At 36.4% G+C, this 21,543-nt stretch overlaps 1 protein-coding gene across 1 annotated transcript in view; it reads left to right on the top strand.

Annotated features, from left to right (window-relative positions):
- The window catches only part of DNA2 (DNA replication helicase/nuclease 2), a gene marked incomplete at its 5' end in the record, with an annotated part of 19,699 nt that extends 1,027 nt beyond the window's left edge, over positions 1–18,672 (top strand). The window contains 19 exons of the mRNA XM_009694651.1: positions 241–424; positions 1,815–1,960; positions 3,569–3,694; positions 4,575–4,794; positions 5,339–5,456; positions 5,755–5,920; positions 7,200–7,394; positions 8,068–8,298; positions 8,785–8,901; positions 8,992–9,101; positions 10,174–10,283; positions 11,263–11,487; positions 12,590–12,783; positions 12,905–12,994; positions 13,086–13,278; positions 16,762–16,851; positions 17,521–17,703; positions 17,836–17,982; positions 18,616–18,672. Coding sequence (XP_009692953.1) covers positions 241–424; positions 1,815–1,960; positions 3,569–3,694; positions 4,575–4,794; positions 5,339–5,456; positions 5,755–5,920; positions 7,200–7,394; positions 8,068–8,298; positions 8,785–8,901; positions 8,992–9,101; positions 10,174–10,283; positions 11,263–11,487; positions 12,590–12,783; positions 12,905–12,994; positions 13,086–13,278; positions 16,762–16,851; positions 17,521–17,703; positions 17,836–17,982; positions 18,616–18,672 — 2,902 coding nt within the window. The remainder of the gene's footprint in view (positions 1–240; positions 425–1,814; positions 1,961–3,568; positions 3,695–4,574; positions 4,795–5,338; positions 5,457–5,754; positions 5,921–7,199; positions 7,395–8,067; positions 8,299–8,784; positions 8,902–8,991; positions 9,102–10,173; positions 10,284–11,262; positions 11,488–12,589; positions 12,784–12,904; positions 12,995–13,085; positions 13,279–16,761; positions 16,852–17,520; positions 17,704–17,835; positions 17,983–18,615) is intronic.
- Positions 18,673–21,543: the final 2,871 nt, after the last annotated feature.

Below are 21,543 nucleotides of genomic sequence, written 5' to 3'. Positions count from 1 at the left end.
CTACATGCAGGCTGTCCTGATGCTGTCCCTACGTTCAGGATGTTCAGTAGTCAAAATTATCAAAGTTTTGTTAGTAAAAATTCCTTTGTTCTCTTTTAGAATTTATTTAGGTCAACTTCTTAAAAAAGAGTCACAATAACTTCTATTTCAAAGTATGTTGAATCTGATATATTAATGTATAATTTCCAATACATTGTATCCGTAGCTTGCAAATGGTTATTCAAATGTATTACATTATAGGGAGTCTGTTCCAGTTGTTCCAGGAGACATCATTCATTTAGAAGGGGAGTGTAGCTCCGGTACCTGGGTTGTAAATGACCAGTCTGGATACCTCGTTCTTTACCCAGATCTGCTGCTTTCTGGCACTACGATATCCAATAGTATTCGATGTATGAGAAGAGCAGTGCTGAGTGAAAGGTTTAGGGTAAGTGTTAATTCGAGAGCATCAAGCGTCTAATAGGTTACTGTTCCATTGAGACTGGTGGTTTAGCTCAATGTTAAAACTGACTGAGATGCTGTATTGCAAAATGTCATTTTTAGCTATTCATAATGTTTACAACATAGAATAATTTATAATGGAAACTGTCTGTCTCTGGTTGAACTTCTTGTGGGTTTTTTTGAGAATTACAGCTGAAATAATCCTGTATTCTTAATATAGCTAATGGAACAAAGAAATGGTCTTCCCACTTAAAATTCTGGCAACTTTTTTGATAATCTCTTGCAACGTTTTGTGTGGATATGAATCCTTTGGGAGGGATGTGCCTCTTACTGACCATGTGAAAACATAACCACACTTGACTGGGTAAAAAAACCTCTGAAAAAAATCAGCCAATTCAGTTAAGAATTGATGTGGGCTGACTCTGGAATCTGAATCCAGCTACTGAAACTTGGAAAGAGGAGAAGTTTCTTGTGGTAGTGTCCTTGCTGATACATGGATGACAGAGAAGCAACAGCTGCCAGTTTCAGCTGAGGAAAACTTCCAGACATGGTAGGAATATAAATCCAAATGGGCAAGGGAATTGTAATGGGGCTGGCTGGTTGTTTGTGACTGAAACAAGAAAATTAAGTACAGGAGGTTAAGACTGTGAAATGGTATCAGCCCTTCATTGGAAGAGTAACGGGAATAAACTCATCCTTTAGAAGGGACAATGGAGAGGGTCCTGACTGGGATGACAGCGTCCCTCAGTTGTGAGTGCAACCCACAAGTGCCAGGTCTGTAAAAGATACCAGTAAGTACTTTAAACCATAGGCATTAGATTTCCAGTTGTTTACTGGTGGCTTCTGCAGAGGTCATAACTTACTACCACTGAATTATTACGAGTTTACAGAGCCCAGATCTAGTGATGGTTACATGGGTTTCTGAGCCATTTTGGTGATACTTGGAATAATTTTGTTCAGTAACATACAGGAAACTGCTTTGTGCAAAAAATAGTATCTGTAAGACTATAAAGTTAACTATTTGCATTAGGAAATACTGCTATTAATACTGCCCACAGGCAAAACTTGCTTGAAATTAATTTTTAATCAGTGCCTTTGCTTCTCGCCTATCAATCACTTAGGGACTGTATCCTAACATTATCAAGGTTGAGATAAAATAATAGGAGACACCCATTTCAATTTGGCTGTTTTCACAGTCAGGTTTGAATAGGTATTAATTAGTGAGGTGAAAGCTCTAACGGTCTTGCAATTAAATAAGTGCAGTCCATCATGTGCAGCAAATAAAAAACAGAAACTTTATAGAAAAGTTGGCTTGAAGTGGGCATAAATCTTCGTGTTTGTGTGTATTTATATGTGTTATATAACATCTGTTGCAGGGCTCAGAGTCTGGTTCACGCCAAACCCTCATTGGTACAATTCTTCATGACATTTTTCAGCAGTCAGTAACAAGTAACTTGGCACAAGAAAAAGTAGAAGAACTAGCAAATAAAATTGTGTATGGACAAAAGTATCTCAAAGAAATGTGAGTAGCATTGCAGGTGTCTTTTATGTTTGAAAGACGGGGTAGGAACTCTTGAACTAACAGATAAAGTTCTACTTGTAAAAATGTAGTGCTGATATCGAGAGAGTACTCTGCCAAATGTCCTTGCGTAATGAAACTTGGGTATCAAGGTAATCCCCTGTTTCATAATGTAATTTAATTTGCCTTCTCTGCTGAACTACTTCTATAGATCTGAATTATGCTTCTGGAGTAACTGTGTGGGGCTTTTTTTTCAGGCAAAGCAGATTGCAGTGTTTGTGCCTGTAACATTAGATTTCCAGGCATCTCCCAAAGCTGAGTTAAATGTGACTAACATAATTAATTTTGATCCTCAGGAGATGAACTAGAAACTTGTGACGCACCACACATTGAAATATCTGATATTTTCGTATTCTTTATCAGGTTACTTAATGGGTCAGTTGTTAGTGGACCTTTAACTTATTTTCTCTGCAAAGCTGATAGAAACGCTAGCCAAATAAATAGTCTTTGTATTTCCATCAGAAAATGGTAAGATGAATGGCTGTCAGTGTTAAGATTTTACTGCAGACTTGATTAAAATCTAATTCAAGTCATGTAAGAAACTTATTATGTCTAGAATATTGTGAATTGTATGATGGGCAATGTCAGTCTCTGTTAGCCCCAGATGAGCTGGAAGTTAAAATTGTAACAAGATTTATTATTCTAGTTCCGTTAGGAAGGTAGATACTTTGAATTGTGACTGCTAAGAATACTTAAAGTCTTTTGTGTCACTCGGGGCCTCTCTGTTTGAAACGGTTGATTTGCAATTCCTCTTTGCATGTGTAGGCTAGTTATTTGTTGGGACTGAAAAGTAGGTTGCATAAGTCTGCTGGCTGTGGTCATTTGTACTTGTGTGAACTTTTTGTGCAAAACCCACTTGTATTTCTCTGTTGCTGTAGGATAATGGCATTATTTCCAGTGAATGCCAGCACTGAATTATCTAATGCTACCTGATTAGGTTCTGTTTAATGAGACTTCTGCTTTCTGCTTTATCTGTAACTGTAGCAACTGCAGAGGATCATGATTCCATTCCAGTTAAAATAGTTTGAAGCCTGTCAGAATGTATGTGGAGAACAAGACGCATATCAGTGTATTCAGGCAAAAAGCAAATGGTCTTATTAAAATTTTTAAAAAATGTTTTCGATTTTGCATAAAGCATAGGAATAGCCATTTTTAAATGCATGAGTCTGGTACTCCTTTCTTGCAGTCTAACTATTGGTTTTGTTTCATCACATCTACCGTGCTGATGCTTTTGTTGTGCTACACTTGTCATTTCATAGAATCATAGAATCATTATGGTTGGAAGAGACCTCAAAGATCATCAAGTCCAACCGTTTCAAAAGTTAGATCAGAAACAAACGTAGTGTGTTCTATCTCTTGTAATGGATGTTGAGTGAATTAATCAATTGAGTTGAACCGTAATGAATCTGTCATTATCTACAATTTATAGATGTTTATTAAAACGTGACAGTTACTTCCATTGATCTTATTGCTACTTGAGGCAAAATCTTGTTAGTACCAACAGCAAATCTAGTATTTCTGTCTCCTTAGCGTGCATGACTTTATTTTTAGGTATCACTTAAATCTGAAACAAAGAGAAATAATGCAAGAAGTGGAAGAATATTTGCCATCGTTTTTTAAATGGGCGGAAGACTTCATGCACAATCCAGCTAACCAAAATAAAATGCAACTAAAACTGTAAGAAACCAGAATGAAAAGTTAAAACCGTTCTACGTTGTATATTTTGTTTAGTTCACTTTTAATCTTTAGAACAACACTTTTTATGCAAATCTGTTCAGTGATATGGAGGTAATTCATGGCCTTGCTGCCAAAATAGCCAGTCTTGAGAGCTGCATGATTATCTCTTATTGTGAGTAGTGGGGAAGACATTAAGACTGAGGGTGAGCTGACATAAAAATCTGACTGGTCTTAAAATCCTAGTAAACAGTGTGGTACAAAGTAGAAATTTTAGTAATTAGAAAAGCAAACATATTTGATCTACTAAGTTAGAAGTTACCGTAAACATGTGCAAGACTAAAAATCAGAATGTGAAACTATTAATCAAACGTAGTTCTTGGCTAAGATAACAGTTTATCAGTGAAATGGTGATTTTACTCAACTGTGGCTGAGCTGCTCTTGTCTAAGGCTTCTTGCTGTTAATTGTAGTAGCTATAGCGTGTTAAAATTTCAGTGAAATGGCAGGTCTGAGTAAAATCTGTATGCTATTTTCCAGTGTATATCGTTAATCTTTTTGAAGAAACAAGGTGTTTTAGGGTGTGGTTATTCAGAAAAGACCAAAACTATTAAAAACTGCTTAAGATTCTTTATTAACTTTAAAATTTAGATGAAGAGCAAAACTACATGCCAATGTGCGACTTAAAGCAACTTTCTGATATGATGCTTCCTCTGTTAATAGAAAGATAGTTTGAGTTAGACTTGATGCACTTTATTTCTAAAGTTAGTGCCTAAAGAGCACCTATAATAGAAAAATATTAAACATCTAATTACAATACATTTTAATATTTAAATATTAAGAATTAAGGTAAATTGTTAACTTCTGGCTTAATTTTCTTCTTAGGTCAAGTGGTGAAAAACCAGAAGATTTATCTTCTAAGATAGAGATTGTAGATATCTTAGACATTGAAGAGAATATCTGGTCACCCAGGTTTGGGTTAAAGGGAAAGATTGATGTTACAGCCAGGGTGAAAATCCATCGCCAGTCTGGAGTACAGTCTAGGATAATGCCGTTAGAGCTCAAGTCTGGCAAGGAATCTAACTCCATAGAGCACAGAAGTCAGGTACAAAACCCAAATGTCTAACTTCGCTATCGGTGGCTATGTATGCTTTTTTGTTTTATTAGGTGACCTATTTTGTCTTACGAATGTGAAACACTTTGTATGTGGTATAATCTAGATTTATAGGTGGCTGATCCTGGCGTGCCCAAGGCTGCTGATGTAAAATGAAAATAAACTGAGGAGTGTGAAGTATATACATTTACCACTTTCAAACACGTTTATAGTTTTTTATCCTAAAATATCTGTTCTTTAGTCTCTTCTTACTACATTCGAGTATGAGGTTGAGGCAAACTGCTTCAGGAATTAGTGTCGTATATCTCTCCAGACAGCTGGCCAGATCTAGAGGTAGTAGCCTTGTTATAAGCTTTTGTTAAGGAAGATGCCTTTTAATTGAAATCCTTGGTTAGATGCTTACTACTTATGGCTCCTAGATTACTTGTGATAGTAATGGATACTTTAACTATATAAATCATGGAAAAACTAAATACAGCTTATAATGTATTTTGGTTTTAATACCTTGTAATAAGTTTATATATAATGTTTGCAGGTTATTCTGTATACGTTGTTGAATTTAGAACGGAGACTAGATCCTGAAGCTGGATTTCTTCTTTATCTTAAAACTGGTACTATGTACCCTGTTTCTGGAGCTCGCATGGACCGAAGAGGTAAAGTTGCTTCACCTCCCCAGAAACCATAATTATCTTAATTAAAATGAAACATTTTAGTAATAGTTATAAGATTTACTCTCATGAACATATCTGTACTTAGAGATGTATCCCTTGTTATAACGGTACTAATTCCGATAAGCTTATGTTAAAAACTTAACTGTTTTATTAATACTCTGCTAGGACTTTGCTATATGAATACTCCTTAGCTGACTAAAGAGTTGATGGCTAGTCACTTTTGAGCTTGAAATTATTACCAACAAACCCCAAAACATCAGCTTTGTTCTTTTCTTGACAGAATTAATGAAGTTAAGAAACCATGTGGCCTTCTACTTAACGCACAGTACATATAAATCTGCTGTGGGAAGGCAGCATTCACAGCTTGCTGCTTTGCCTCCTGTAATTGACGACAGTCAGGCCTGTAAATATTGCTCCCAAATACACAATTGCTTTCTATACAGCAGGTAAAAAAAAAAATTTGACTCATGTTTTTAAATAAGCTTGAATAATTGTAGCTTTTGATACTGTGATTTCACTTTTGTGGTTGACAGTTTCTTATTTCTTTATTGAGGACTCTTGCACCCCAAAAGAATGTTCCGTAGATCCCACTGCAACTTTTATAGTGCAAGTTCCTCACAGAGACGTAATATGTTTGCTGAGGTACACTTTCTGCAATACAAAATCTGAGATAAGTCTCAACAAAATACTTGACGACAATAACAGATTTCTGTTATATCTAAACTAATAATAATTACGATTTTAAAAAGCTATATTCTTGCAACTCTTTGAAATGGGCAGTCTTTTGAGGCTGAATTATGATTGGATAACAACTATTTCACTTTAACTCTGTAGAAGATTGTTTCACTGTAGGATATCGCACAAGTAATGATACATTAGTATTGCTCTGCTGAAGTGTTATTGCATCTCCTGTTAAAGAGAAGTCATGAGCAAATATTTGATAATTTTTTCACATAAAGTTATTGAATTATTTTAAAAACTGTTACAAGTTTTAGCCTTGTCTTTATGCTGCACAAAAAACAGAACCAAAATTGTATACTGAAGAAATCAAATGAGATACATTAGAATAGGAGAGCTTTTCAGGTGATCTTGTGTAAATGTAATGCCTGATTGTTTTTGAAATTGTATGGGTAAAAGTGTATGTTGAGGGAACTAGCTTTGTGGGCATATATGATATGTTTTTGTAAAGCAGTTTTTGCAAAATATTACTTCTAATATTCAGCTGTTACAGCAACAGGATTGTTACTGACTGGGTAGCTATTCACTTCCAAATTAACTTTTTTCTCTTTGGTTGCATTTTGTATCTGTGATTAGGTATAATGTCTGTTGATATTTAGTTTTGAGATAAATTGACTTGAAGTCTGCTTGTGTATTAACTATTGAATCTCCTTTGCTTAGCTGAATCTCAATATAGTATTCATATGTTACAAAAAAAGGAATAAAAGATCAACTGCCTAAATATATACAGCACTACCTTTGAAATGTCTTTAATTGGTCTTTGGCTACCTTATTGTCCTTCATTCAAAATCATAGAGATAATATGAAGTTACTAATATGAGATTGTTCAGATGAACAAAGGATACAGATTCAACCTTATTTCAGTGATGATAGATTAATCTTTCTGGTATGTTACAATATATATTTAGATTGGCGTTATGTATATATAGACTTGCAAGAAAAGAAAGATACAAGTTGATTCTTTCCTGTGTTTGATTCTACTCCTAGAGCTGTAGAACAGAAGATGGCCAGTGTGTCTTTTCCTCCTGCTATGGTACCCATTATTGAAAGAGAGACCCAGCATCTGAAGCCTTCCCACTTAGAGTATTTCAGCTTGTGGTATCTAATGTTAACCTTGGAGCTGCAAAGTGGAGAGGGTAAAAAGGGATATAAAAATATATGGATGATACCTTCTTTGGAAAGGTAAGATGTAATTTCAAACCTGGTACGCACGATGCTCCCTTCAGTAACTGGAAATGGGGCATTGTCAACTTGTGTTTTGACTACAAGGAAAACTAGATGTTCTCTAGTGCTTGTAGAAATAGTCAAATATGCTACTGGTGTAGGTAGGGTTTTTTGTGAGATGTGACCTAAGGGAGACATTAGTCTAATAGATCTATTGGTTTTGTATTTGCAATATGATGTTTGTTTTTTTGTTGTTATTAAGTCACGGATAGGAAGCAGCAAACTGCAGCCTCAAATGTGGAAATCTTATGGAAAGCAAATATGGAACATCTTAGTGAAGTGAATCCATACATTGCAGTATTCATTTTTTAACAGGAAATAAGAGATAACTTTAGCCTGAATGTTAGAGTCTGCTCTTGGAACAAGTACAGGGGTTGTACATATTTTTACAAATCTTTTCTGGTCAAAGTGGATATTGTAAAGTGACTGTTTAATCTTGTTGTGTGCGTTTGGGTTGGGTTTTGTTGTTGTTGCTTTGGGGTTTTTCTGTTGGTTTTTGTATTTTAGTTTTGGTGGTTGGTTGTGAGTCGTATGTGTGGGTTTTTTTAATTCTGTTTTTTTTTTTCTTTAATATTTCTCTTACTGAGAGGATCTTAGTGTTAAAATAAATGTATTTTTCCAATATCTTTAGAGAGAAGGCTGGGGATTGTGTTGGAAACATGATCAGAGTTGATGAAGTGCAGGAAATTTCCGAGGGACAGTATCTACATTTTTTCCAACGTAGAAATGGTACCATACCTGGAACAAACCTATTGGTTGGTGATCGAGTGGTTGTGAGTGGAGAGGAAAATGGTTTACTTGGTTTGGCTACTGGCTATGTTAGAGAAGTCAGTGTGACAAAAGTCTCCTGTTCGTTGGGCAGGTAATTGAACAAAAGGAAAAATATGTTTGAAGACACTATGATACTGGCTTCAGGAAGGGTACTTCTTGATATCCAAAAAGCTTTGACATGTTCTGACTCTTCTTGCTGGACTTGGGAAAGTACCCTTCAGAAATCCTCTTACTTTAATGGAAAATGTTAATACTTCATCAGTGTATATGCCTGTATATTTAAGTAGGTTGTTTGAATAAAAGCATGCTTGCAAACTGCATTTACTTATGTCTCCAACATGAGACTACATGGATAAAGTGATTAATGTGTTTCTATTAACTTTCATTGTTCAGACTATATTGTCTTTAAATGGGGCTCTAATCACGTTTTATTTAGATCAGTTAATAGTCTGTTTCTTCTATCTATTGCTTCACTCTGGGACCTCTGGAAGATATCACTTAGCACTTAGTAATATTTAATCATCAAAATACTGCTTGTGAACAGAATTATTTTGTCCATGTTACTCTCCTCCTTCAGGAATTTGTCAAATCTCCCCAAAACCACCATATTTAGGCTGGATCATGAAGAAGGAGATTTTGGTATAGGAGTGCCTTTTGAAAACCTTTCTAAATTGATGAAAGATTCCCCAATCAGGTATGAAAGATCAAATTAGTTTCACACCTTCAATATTTTCAGATAAAGTTTCTCAACTGGTAACTTTTCTTGTTTTGGTTTTTTCCACAGTGAAAGGCTCCGCAACTTGGTAATTGACTTCCACAAACCACGTTTCATTCAGCATTTGAGCTCTGTCCTTCCTCCAGAAGCAAAGGAAACTGTTGCAAATATTTTAAAGGGTACAAAGTGGCTTTCCCCAACATCCTCTGTCTCTACAGCCAAAACGTTTATCACACTACACATATAAGGGGTTTTTTTCCTGTTTTAGGGTCCAGTGATAGTTTTCTCCTTAAAAACTGAAAACAAGTTCTTACCTTGCATGCCTTCCTGTGATTAAATTAGTCTTAAACTAGTTGGAAGACATGACCAGATATTTGTTTACAACTTTATTTTACTTTTGTCAGCTGCTGCAGCTTGCAGTTTCAGAGTGCCACATGATTACCTCTAAAAGGAAGGAACAGGGAAGGCTTTCGGGATAGAGGAAGCAGACTTTGAGGGAGTGGAGGAGATGGGCTTTGGTGTAAGCATTCACCTGTATAATCACTCTTGCTGACTTGTTGGCCGCTCTGTAACGTGTGATGCTTTCTGGCTTTTTTTTTTCTTTTTTAAAAAACAGAAGTTGTTTAACTATGTGGCAGTGTTTCATATTTGCTGAAAATATTTAATTGTTCTCTGACAATTGTCTGTGAAAACAGAAATTTTAACTGAATTCTCTTAGAGCAAATAGAACTTTTTATTAAAAGTCAGTCTGAAGACTTATTTTTTGCTTGAGCTTTATCTAGTCCAAATAGCTGGAACATGCTGCTTATTTGCATCAGGCTAGGGAAGATCAGCTCTGATGTAATGTTTCTTCTAAACAAGATGATGCTGTATGTGCAACTCATTTCCCTTTGCTGTGAGCCAAATGTTTGAACTTGAAAGTGGGTATGATAAAATAGAAACGCCCATACACGATATCATATGGAGGTGGTCATTTAGGGTATTAGGGAAAAAAAAGTCATGAAAGGTCTAAGAATAAAAATACTTCGTCTTCAGTGATTTGTTTCTAGGACTGTAGTGTAGACCTTGTACTACATGTCTTGTGTAATGTTTAATATCATTACTTCATTAAAACCTACAGACTTACTTTGCTCAATTCTTTTTTTAACGGCTTTAGTGGAGAAGGAAACCATAGTTTTGTTTTAATAATTTTAGCAGTTATTACAATGATTATGAAGTACAGACATTTCATTTTAATTTTTCTTCTTAAAGGTCTAAATAAGCCTCAGAAACAAGCAATGAAACAAGTGCTACTTTCAAAGGACTACACGCTTATTGTGGGTATGCCTGGAACTGGAAAAACTACTACAATATGCGCTCTAGTAAGATCATGTACCTTGATGTTTAAACTTTTTTTGGTGAGATTTAGAGGATGGCATTGAAGAAACTGTGTATAAAGCATACTGCCCAAAATTAATTGTCATGATTTAGTCGTCTTTGAAATCATGCAGATACCAGTAGAAAACACATTTCTTTTTACTTAAGAACTTACATTTGGTAGAGCTAAAAATGTATTTTGTGGAACAGGATTCTCATTTGCTTGTGTAGGAATGTATGTGGGAGGGAGGAGATTGAAGTGTGATATTTAATCACTTCTGTGACACTTTAATGTTAAAATTCTTTGGCCCCAAGTGTCAGCAAGTCCTCAAAGCCTGAGTTACAGTTCAAAAAAGGGACTCCTTGGGGAAGTCATTGTAAACTTTATAAACTAATGGTGCTGAAGCTATGTGGAGCCTGCTAGCTGTCTCCTCTAGTTGGTGGCTTGCTTTCCCCAGGAATGGACTGTAGGAGCTTACTGGATTCAGGCTGTGGGCTGAGTGAGTTTTTCTTGAAATAGCAGTGTCACCTCACTTCCAGTTGTCATCAGCTCGTGGTGAAAGAGGAGGCTGGAAAGCAAGCAGCTGCTGCTATTATCAGATCAGCCTGTTCGGCTGAGTCTGTTGTAGCTAAATTGTCGTGGAGAGCACTGTTTGTGGGAATGGGCCGTGTGACTTCTTACAGAGGGCACCTTTAGCGTGCAGTTCCTTCTTTTCGGTGCAGTTTGCGGGTGTGCGTGGGTGTTCTTAGCTCTCGCTGTTTGCAGCTTGCATAGTAAGCCTGCTGTTTATGAGAACCAGCAGGTCTATTGCCAATATTGCTTTGATAAGAGCTAACTGGTGAGAAACACTGATATAAATGAAGTCATACTTGTTATTGGCTCCCTCCAAAACTTCTTGTGTTTTACCTAGTCAAACATGGGATTGCTGATGCTTGTATATGAACTAGTAACTTTTTCTTTTCTTTCCCTTTGCCACTCATTAGGTGAGAATTCTTTCTGCTTGTGGCTTCAATGTTCTTCTGACTAGTTTTACACACACTGCGGTAGACAATATTCTGCTCAAGTTAGCCAAATTCAAAGTTGGTTTCTTGCGCTTGGGGCGAGCTCAGAAGGTTCATCCAGATATACGGAAATTTACAGAGGAAGAAATTTGCAGGTCCAAATCAATTAAATCTGTAACAGATATGGAAGACATCTATAACAGTCAGGTGAGAAAAGTGGGTTTTTGCTAGCCCTGCAAATTATTAAGGATAATTACATTAGTATTCTGGTTGTTTAGATGCTGCAGAGAAGGAACCCATCCCAAGGGTGTGTTACTGCTGTAACAAATCCGAGCTGAAGAAGATACTCAGTCTCTGCATCGCCTTAATTTCTTTCTAGCCAATAATGACCAACGTGAACGGTCTGAAAGTTGAAAAGCATTGTTTATGTCCACACAAAGTAACTTACCATTCGAAGTAGTAAGTCCCAAAGACTCCAGTGCTTTTATCTGAGATCTTGTGTGTGGGGCTGGTGGTTAACTGCTGCAGCCTCCTCTATCTTTACTCACATATTGCTCCTTTTTGTCCCTTTTTCCCTCCCACTTGTGCTTGTTGTGCCATTTGTACAATCAGCAGATGGGGAGGAGGAAGTGGTGTGCTGTGGAGCTGACCTGGCCAAACACTAATTTATGATTGAAAGATTAGTGCTGCCTGTGTGAATAGTAATGCAAACCATAATGGGAGCTGGGTAAACTGAGTTTAAATTCGTTGAAAGAATGAAGCTTCATAGTAGCTGGAGTAAATGCCAACTTTGCAAAAGCTGCCATTTGCTTTTTTGTTGACAGATATTGCAGGGGAGTGAGTGAAGTCATAAGGGTAGTGACTTAACATTTCATATTTTGGTTATTTTGGATCGCAGTGGAAACATAGCAGCGGGAAGAACTGTGCTTTTGAATTTTTGAATTTTTGAATTTAAAAAAAAAACCCAACAGCAAAACACATAATTTTCCACAGTAGTCATTTCAGTGCAATCCATGAATTGTATATGCATAGAAGCTGATATCGCTCTGAACGCGTGGCGGGAACAAGTTATTTACTACAGTCTGTTCTAAAGCTGTTTTTTGTTTGTCACTTACAATCAATGCAAGAATATGTGGGGCCAATATGTATGAAAGGTGTGCTGGTCTGATTTTGAGGATTAATAATTTTATTTCTTTTATTTTACATTTTAGTTTAGTTTAATGGGGAATATTTTTTCTTTTAACCTGGAATACATAGTGCTAAAGAATATAAGATGTATCTTATCCTTAAAGTGTGTCTCAATTTTCAGCCAGTGGTAGCAACCTCTTGCATGGGAGTAAATCACCCCATCTTTGTTCAGAAGCAATTTGATTTCTGTATAGTTGATGAAGCTTCCCAAATAAGCCAGCTCATCTGTCTGGGCCCACTGTTCTGCTCCAAAAGGTTTGTGCTGGTAGGGGATCACCATCAGCTGCCTCCACTTGTACTGAATGCAGAAGCAAGGTAAGAGAAAATGCTGCTGGACAATTATTAGTAACATGAATTCTGGGAAGGCTCTTGCAATGTTTTGACTGACACGTTTTTGGTTTTTTGTGTGTGTGTTTGTTTTTCTGTTTTGTAACAGAGATCTTGGCATGAGTGAAAGCTTATTTAAAAGGCTAGAACAAAACCAAAATGCTGTTGTCCAATTAACTGTGCAATACAGAATGAATAGGTACTTTAAACTTTTATTTGTTACATTGGGGTTTTAATGTGAGATTGAGACAGCAAGATTTGATGCCTTTTCTTGTTTTTTAAATCTGTAGTAAAATTATGTCACTGAGTAACATGCTAGTGTATGAAGGCAAACTGGAATGTGGCTCAGAGAAGGTGTCAAATGCCACTGTTAACTTGCCCAACCTAAAAAAATTGAAACTGGAGCTTGCAGATGCTTCAAAAACATGGTTGAGAGAAGTACTTGATCCAGACACACCTGTGTGTTTTCTGAACACAGAAAAGGTAAAGTTCATTATGTTCTCCTTTCAAAATTGTGTTTTTGATGCAAGTTCTCAGTACTGTCAACAGGTAAAACTTCATACAGCTTAGGGTAAAATATGTAAATTAAAAAAAATTGGTTTTCTAGTTACATGTAAAAAGTGCAATGTGCAAAAATGTTGTTAGCATAGCTGATCAGTTGGGGTGGAAACATTGCACCTAGGAGCAGCTGAAAAGTTTAATTTGGATAACATTTCAGAAAATATTGAATGTACTATAAACTTTGTTCTCACGTACAGAGTGTAGCTTAAAGCGTGTAGCCGTATGGGATGCCCTTGCAACCATAGAATGACCTCATTTCCAGCAACTGAGGGCTAGTGGTGTCTAAGCTGTGTGCCAGTGACAGGAATAATTGTAATTCTACATTGAATTTTGCAGATGTTCTATACGCTGAAGTATGAGGGAGGAGTAAGTTGGTTTAGGTGTGTCCTTTCATGGAGAAGCAAATTTTTGCCAGAAAAATAAAACTCTGGAGTGGATAAGAATTATGCAAAGAAACTGACTTCTAAGTAAAATGAGGAAGAGTTTAAATGCATGTGGAAAAAGATTAATAAATTAGTACATGTTTGTGGTGTCTAGAACTTGCTGTCACTGTAGTTAGTGACTGGATTATGAAGATTTGAGTCTACCTTCCTCTCTAACAGGTTTTATGTTAATTCCTATTAATACTGTCTTGCCAATAATTATATCAACTGATGATCTTTTATGCTGACCCTGGAAAGAACTCTCCAATCTCTTTCTGTGCTCTTCAGGACATTATACAGGATTCTTTTATTTTTTAATAACAATTCTGATAGAATGTCTTCAATGATCTAAAAAGAAACACAATGTTTACTTTAGTCACTTAGGCATTTTTAGAAATTTCTCTAAACTAAACAAGGGGGCCTTTTCCAGGCATGCCCCAATAGCTGCTATCCCTGTCACAGAAAAACAGAGGGTTGGTCCCAGGGAAGAGGTTTGTTCCAATAGGAAACTGGCTGATACACTGTTCCTCTATATATCGTACCAAAATTCGTAATATGAAAGCTAGGGTTTCTGTTCCATTTCAATTATTTTCTTTCCTAGAAATCCCATCTTGAGTATGACAGCTGTTCTGTTTGTAGCACCAGCTGGGAGGTTTCACTTTCCAAAATACTCTTGGTTTTGTTGAGACATTAGGCTATAATGTCGTCTCTCTTTTGGGACTTCCTGTCAAAACTCCATGTATTGTCATAGTCAGAGGAAAAAAAAGAAAAGGGAAAAAAAACCCCAACCCTATGCCCCCCAAACACAAAACCAAACAAGAACAGCATTTATTTTGTTTTCTTTGACTTCGTAGTGTTTTTTTCCCTGTATGCTCTTCAAAGCGTAACCAAGAAAAACTTCTGAAGAAACATACTTGGGGGGGATACAAAAGGGGAGAAAGGAGACGAAAAAACATCATATGACACCTCCAGGAAGTTTGCATTTATTATGCTTTTTAAAAAAAAAAACCAAACACAAAAAAGCTCTATTGTTTTCTGTTTGATAATGTGACATGTTTGTGACAGTAAATGGAAATCTGTTTGTCCCTTTTCTGCCAAATCCCGTGTCAGTCTGCACTTGCTCTGATAACTTGGGTCTGAATGTTGAAAAATTATATCCTTGATTTAATGCCAGTCTTCTGAGTAATTCTAGGCCAAAGTTAGTTTCGTTGTGTTTTTTTTGGTGTACTATGTGAACATAATAAATATAAATGTAAGTGTGTGTTATCATAAGCATGACCTAGCCTTTAGAACTTTTTTGCCTTAAAACAGTTTTTGTGTAGTTTTTGGCTATGTTAATGCTAGTGTGGATAGAAACCAACTGTTCATTAAAACAGTGCTTTTTTGCTTGAAGAAAACTTAGGCATATGCAAGTTTGGAGGCTTTTTAGGTGTGATGTTTTCAGAACAGTGAATTTAAAAAAAAAAAAAGGGGAGGGAGGGGGACAAAAAACCCCACAACAACCATCACAGCTATAACAGTATAGCTCTTATTTCAGTTCTAATATGAAAGGTCATAACAACAGTGAGACTGAGTGCGTGATGGCAGTGTAAAAACAAGTTAGCTTACAGTAAGCATTAAGCTGTGTAGCTGTTGAGACAGAAGCTCTGGAGAAACTGCTGTTTGGGAAAAGGCAATGGAATCTTCTAATATGATGGAAAATATTTTCTGCTTCTATACTCTATGTCATGTAAAAGAAGCTTGGAGGACCTGTGCAGAAGAATAGGATTCTTGCTGAAGTATGTGGTACCCTGCTTAAGCAACACAATACAGACTACTTTTTTTTTTACATGTGGAAATATTAACTGTGTATTGCTTTACCCATGTGTTAAACATTATAGAGATCTCCAAATTCAGCTGTTCAGATGATATTGGGGCAGTGGTTCGGAGAAGTAAAACTAGTTGTAATAGGATTCCAAGACTGTAGCTTTAAGTTGGACTATACCACCTCCCATTTTAAGTGGCAATGCTGTCAGAAAAATTTAGAAGGAAAACTCAATAAAGTGGCACCTAAGAAAACAAAGTTGATACACGTCGCTAGTATCAGAGGCAAATAGTGGAATGGGTAAAGTAGTAAATGGCAGTAAATGAGTAAGGTAGTAAATGGAATTCAGAGCCTGAAAGCAGTTTAGTGCATGCTCAGTTTTAGACTGTCTTTAAATAAAGAGCTCTGTTACTTGACCCCAGATGTTTAGCTGCATGCTGCTTTACTAGAAGGATAATGTCAGGGACACATTCATTGCTAATGATACTACTTAGCTCTTGCCTTCTCTAAAGTTTAAGCAAAGAGAATAAATGATAAAGCTGTGACACTGAAATGACAAGAGTTTACATTCTAAGCTTGTTTCTGACTTTCTGGTCTCATTCATACATGATGTGGGGAAAGGGACTTAATAGTTAAGAATGGTAAATTCAGTGAATACTTTTTTTTTAAATTTGGAAGTTAAATTCATTACTACCATTTTGGTTGGTTCTTCCTGTAGTTTTAAATGTAGGCTTTCAAACATTTAAAAAAAAAAAAAATAGAATCCTTTCTGCCATGGATATGGGGAAAATTCACTGTAAATGTTGTATGGAAAGCCTTACAACAAAAGTCCCATGTAAAATATAGTTTGCTGTCTTACCTTGTCAGGCTGGGGAATGTCCTTTTTTATTCGTATCAGACATATTGTGTGAACTGTAAAGTCAGATGGTCAAGCTTTGGCAGTTTCTTAAGGTGACTTGCTAGGACTAGAAATTCATTTCAGCAGATGGTTTTGCAAATGCAGTATTCTGAAGTTACTGTACAATATAGGCTCTTACACTCTGTAAAATTCAGTATTTAACCTTATTTTTTGTTAAAACTGTTACTATAAAACACGAATGATATAGTGAGTTAGTGATCAGAATATAGTATGCCACTGTAGACAGAAAAAGTAATTGTTTTCCATTTATATTTTTAAAGGTCCCAGCACCAGAACACGCAGAAAAAGGTGGTGTAAGTAATATGACAGAAGCTAAGCTAGTACTCTTCCTCACATCTTTATTTATTAAGGTATCTTTTACTTTATTACCTTGTTTGGAGGGACAGCTTTATAATTAATGATTTTTACTTTGCTGTAGTAATGACAACTATATGTATTGGGTTATTCTTTTAGGGATAACTTGAAGGATAAAGTGAAGGTTGACTACATGTCAGTATAGTGAGGAGCTTGAGGTCTGCATTCAGTTCCCTGTCCCTTGCTCGATTGGATTTGGAATGCAAAAAAAGCTGGATGCAGAACTCATTTAAGAGATGAGGACTTGCTTGGGAGGGAGGGGAGAGGATTTGCCTTTCTTCCTTATTTCATCCAGTCAACTTCAGGAGTAAAACAGAGTAGGAGTTCTGAATGCTTACCTTGTGGTTTGAGGAAGAAAGAAAAATGAGGATTTCAAGGATATCTGTCTTTGTGCTACGTTAAGGCAAAGCTTGGGAGCTTGCAGAAACTAGTGTTTTCTATTTTCTTTAGTTTAATACCAGTTCTACCTAGAGTTCCAGTGATGACTTAGAGTAGATAAAATATCTTGCAACACTGCTTCTATTAAAAAAAAACACAACAAACAACAAACCAAAAAAACCAATGAAAACAAACAAAAACACCCTTGACTTTTCTGATAGTAATGAGTATCACAAGCTGACTGCAGTGACGATTTTTTTTTTTCCTTCTGTTTCTTCTTCATTCAGGCTGGCTGTAAGCCTTCAGACATTGGCATTATATCACCATACAGACATCAATTAAAAACAATCACTGATTTGATGGCAAAATTGAAGGAGAACAGAGTGGAAGTCAACACGGTAGACAAATACCAAGGAAGAGACAAAAGTATCATAATTGTATCGTTTGTTAGGAACAGCAATGATGAAAATGTAAGTTTGTCATATTAACTTTGTTTCGGTCAATTTTAATAGTTGAAACACTAATTTTCAAAATGCATCTATCTACATTAAATTCTGAAATCTAAGTAGGAAAAATAAAAGCAAGCTACATTTATTTAACAGCTTGGCGCACTGCTGAAGGACTGGCGACGTCTTAATGTTGCTATCACAAGAGCCAAGCACAAACTAATCATGGTGGGCTGTGTTCCATCCCTGCGCCGCTATCCGCCTTTAGAGAAGCTGCTCGGCCATTTGCAGTCTGAGGCAATGATATCCTTTTTCTCCATGCTGTTTTGTGGAAGGGGAAAGGTAAGATTGACTTACTGAGATTTGAGATAAAGATGGGAAGAGCTTTTGATTAGGTTATACTTTTAACAGCGATGGGCAACACAGTACAAAATGTGCTAATTAAGTGTGCCAAAAATATACTTGAGATCAAGCTAATAGATGGATTTAGAACCTTCACTGTCTTCAAAAGTAGAAAAAGTTGATGCTGATTTGCAAGTCAACTTTGACATAATTTTTCAATTTTGAGGCCTGAATTTTTAATGTTGAATGCTTTTGCATGTGTTTTTTCTATGATTGTCCTAGTTTCTTGGCATCTTAATGTCAGCGTGATTGTTTTCCTCAGAAGTACCATGCATTTAAACACATCTGGTGAGAGAATGGCTCATGAATAATATCGCTAGAATGGAAAATGGTGTAACTTTCAGATGACTTGTTAATTTTTTCTTTCTCTCTGGCATTGTACTAAGTTTGCTCTAGCTATGGCTGTTTCTGTCTCCTATTTAAATAGGAAAGACCTTGTTAGCTGCTTTCTTTGCAAACATCGGCATATACTCAAACAGGTTTTGTGTTTTTGTGAAAGTGATATGTTATCAAAATGCTTCCTTAACTTGCTACATCTTCAGTCTTCCAGCAGGGGCTCATGAAAGTATCCACAAGTGTAACATTTTATGACTGTGAAGATGGCGAGTTTTACAGGCATTCGTATGTTTTCTTCTGATGCTGCTTAACGTAAATAACTGGTTAGTGGGGTATGAGTGCTGATGTGCACTGTTTAAGCTGAATGAAGCCAAAACTGAAATCACATTCAATTATTTTAAAGGTTTCCTTTCAGTAAAATAACAACCCATGTTTCTTTCTCTAATAAGCTGGTTGTTTTGGTGCCGGTCTGCCTGTAACAAACCAGAAATAAGAAGTACTCTGTTCTTTCAGATACTTCTATATTCACTTCTATCTTAATGAACACTTATCTGCATAAGTAAATGGGGAAACACTTGAGGAGGAGGGGGGAGTAAACCAATGCTAAGTTGAGTCATAGTTTTCTGGGCTCGGTTTGGTTTTAAAGACTTTAAAATGTTACCTACAGTAATTACATAGAGTAATTCCGTTTGTTAGAATTCCTAATTAAGATGCTGTGTTGTTGTGCTGTTTGGAAAAAAAAATTAGGAAAACATTTCTCTTCTTCAAAGCCTCACATTCTTCTTTAAAGTGTGCTTCTTTTTTTTAAAATACTGAAGTCTTTTATATTTATATATATATAATGTAATTAATCTCTCATATGGATCCTTTTATGGCTTTTCTGATCTCTTGATTTTTTGCATACCTCTGGGAGAAATGTGATGTTGATTCACTTAATTCCCTTTTATGAACTAACGTATTTAGCAATAAATCTGAAGTGAAATGCTGCCCAGTCAAAGATCACGGTAAAACTGTGGTTTCAGTTTATCTGATCTGTAGTCTTGCTTCAAAAAAATTCCCAAGAACAGAACTAGAGATGCACTTGATGACTAAGAAGTTTACCTGCTCAAGGTCTGTTTTTTGTAAAGATGACAGCATGTGTACAATACAACATATCCTTTACTTGACAGGTCTGTTTTGGTTTCTTTAGACTACCTCATACTCTAGACTGTTACTGAGAAGTTTCTTTCCAAGATTGCTGGTGGAAACATCAATTTTCTTGATTCTTCAGAATCGTTAGTACTTGTTTTCTCTTGGATCCCTGTCAAGTAGCTGTGTGTATATAGTTGCAGACAAACTTCTAGATGTTATATGTGAGCATTTTCACTCTTGTTTTAAACTGCCCCGTAACTTTTGTAATGTTTGAAATAATAAAAATTTGATGTTGGTTTTGTTATAGTTGTTTATGCTTTGCTTTATATAATACAAATATTTTGAACAATACAAAAATAATTTGAATAGTTGACAGGATATCCTCTTTTTCAGGTGAAAACACATCCTTCTTCATCAACTGTATGTGCTCTGGGTTTATCGAAAAATGAAAAAAATGAGGGTAAAACTTACTCATTACAGTAATGATTTCAGAATAACATATCCTTGTATAGAAAAGTTTTTCTTTCCATGTTTAGGATCTATGTGTACAAAGGTCTTAAGATTTAGCTTATCTATTTTCGTACACCAAATTATGCTTATCCAGGAAATGATCTGCATGCTATTGAAAAGTTAATAAATAAATAAATTAGAGGTGTTGCCATCCCTGCACAAAGTTCCATGAGAAGCAGGCACAAGACCAATCCCATATTTCCTTATCTGCTTCTAAAATGCATCCTTTCTTCTTGTTGCATGGTAAAAATTAGATTGAGCAGAGATCTACAGATTAAACAATGTTTTGATCTGGTAGTCTCAAACAAAATTGAGATGTGATTCTCTAAAACACTCTTTTTTTTTTATTCTAATGAATATATATGAAGAAATATCTTGTAAAAGTAAAGAATCACTCTTGCTGCCTTTAAAACAGCTTTCTGATGCAGAAACAGTCATCGATACTGCTGGAAAATGTACAGACATGGGTTGAGCACTGTCTTCGTGCGTTATGTGGTGCTGGGATTATTAAAAAAAAGTAGTTTTATGCCAGACTAGTAGGATCAGAGCCTGACTATGAGGACTATTCAATGTTTAAAGGTATAGGTTCCTTTTTTCTTTTAAGAGGTGGGAATCATGGATGTAAGAAGCAACCCCCTCACCGTGGGCTGCATTCTGTCCCTGTGCTGCTGTTGTCCTTTGGTTCTCCTTCCTTGCAGGCCAAGGCAGTGATGTCATCTTTCTTTGTCCTGTTTTGTGTGTAGTCTCTGAAATCGGGCGAGGTGAAGCACGCCTTTTTGTTGTACAGCTTGCTGGTTAGCCTTTCCTGGGAAGGGGAGCGGAGAGAACGTGAATTTAGAATTATTAAGCAAAGCAAATGGTAGTGCATGTACTGAAATCCCTTTTCGATATGACAAAAATGCTTTGTGTTAAACACCTCAGGCCTTTGGGGCTACAGCCTTCTGTGGTTTTCTGGTGAGATTCAAATTTCAGTGTTGGTTTTTTTTTTTTTTTAATTAAAACTCAAACTTGTAAGTAGTTGAGATATCTGGTTTTTAGAAGGCCACCTTTTATTTCCACCACACTACACTTTAAAAAAAAATAAGTCTTAAATTCTAGAATATTAGTATTTGTTCTGACACATGTTATCCAGTATTATAGAATTATTATTTGGAATAAATGTTAGGGGTTGAGGGTTTTAGTCACAAGAGAGAAGTAGAGAAGTCTCAAGTTTATGCTGCTTGATAGTAAATATATGAGGCAGATGAAGCCTTTAAGAAGGAGAACAGTTACAGCTGCCCTCACACTCTTGGCCATCTCTTTGTGAAAACACATCCTCTCCGAGGCGGGCAGCTTGATGTCCTCCATGCTCGGGGCGAGTGATCTATGAACAGTGCGTAGCAGCACCCCTGTCGGCAAACTCCGGCTGTGGGGGGCTTATCGCGATAGGAAGGAAATAGCGGCGTTGCCCCTGGAAGGGCCGCAGCCACCGGGCGGGGCCTCCCG

The sequence above is a fragment of the Cariama cristata genome, unplaced genomic scaffold (genome assembly GCF_000690535.1).
Source record: "Cariama cristata isolate BGI_N322 unplaced genomic scaffold, ASM69053v1 scaffold13772, whole genome shotgun sequence".
Taxonomy (NCBI): Eukaryota; Metazoa; Chordata; class Aves; order Cariamiformes; family Cariamidae; genus Cariama; species Cariama cristata.
This window is presented reverse-complemented; position numbering and strand designations above follow the sequence as displayed.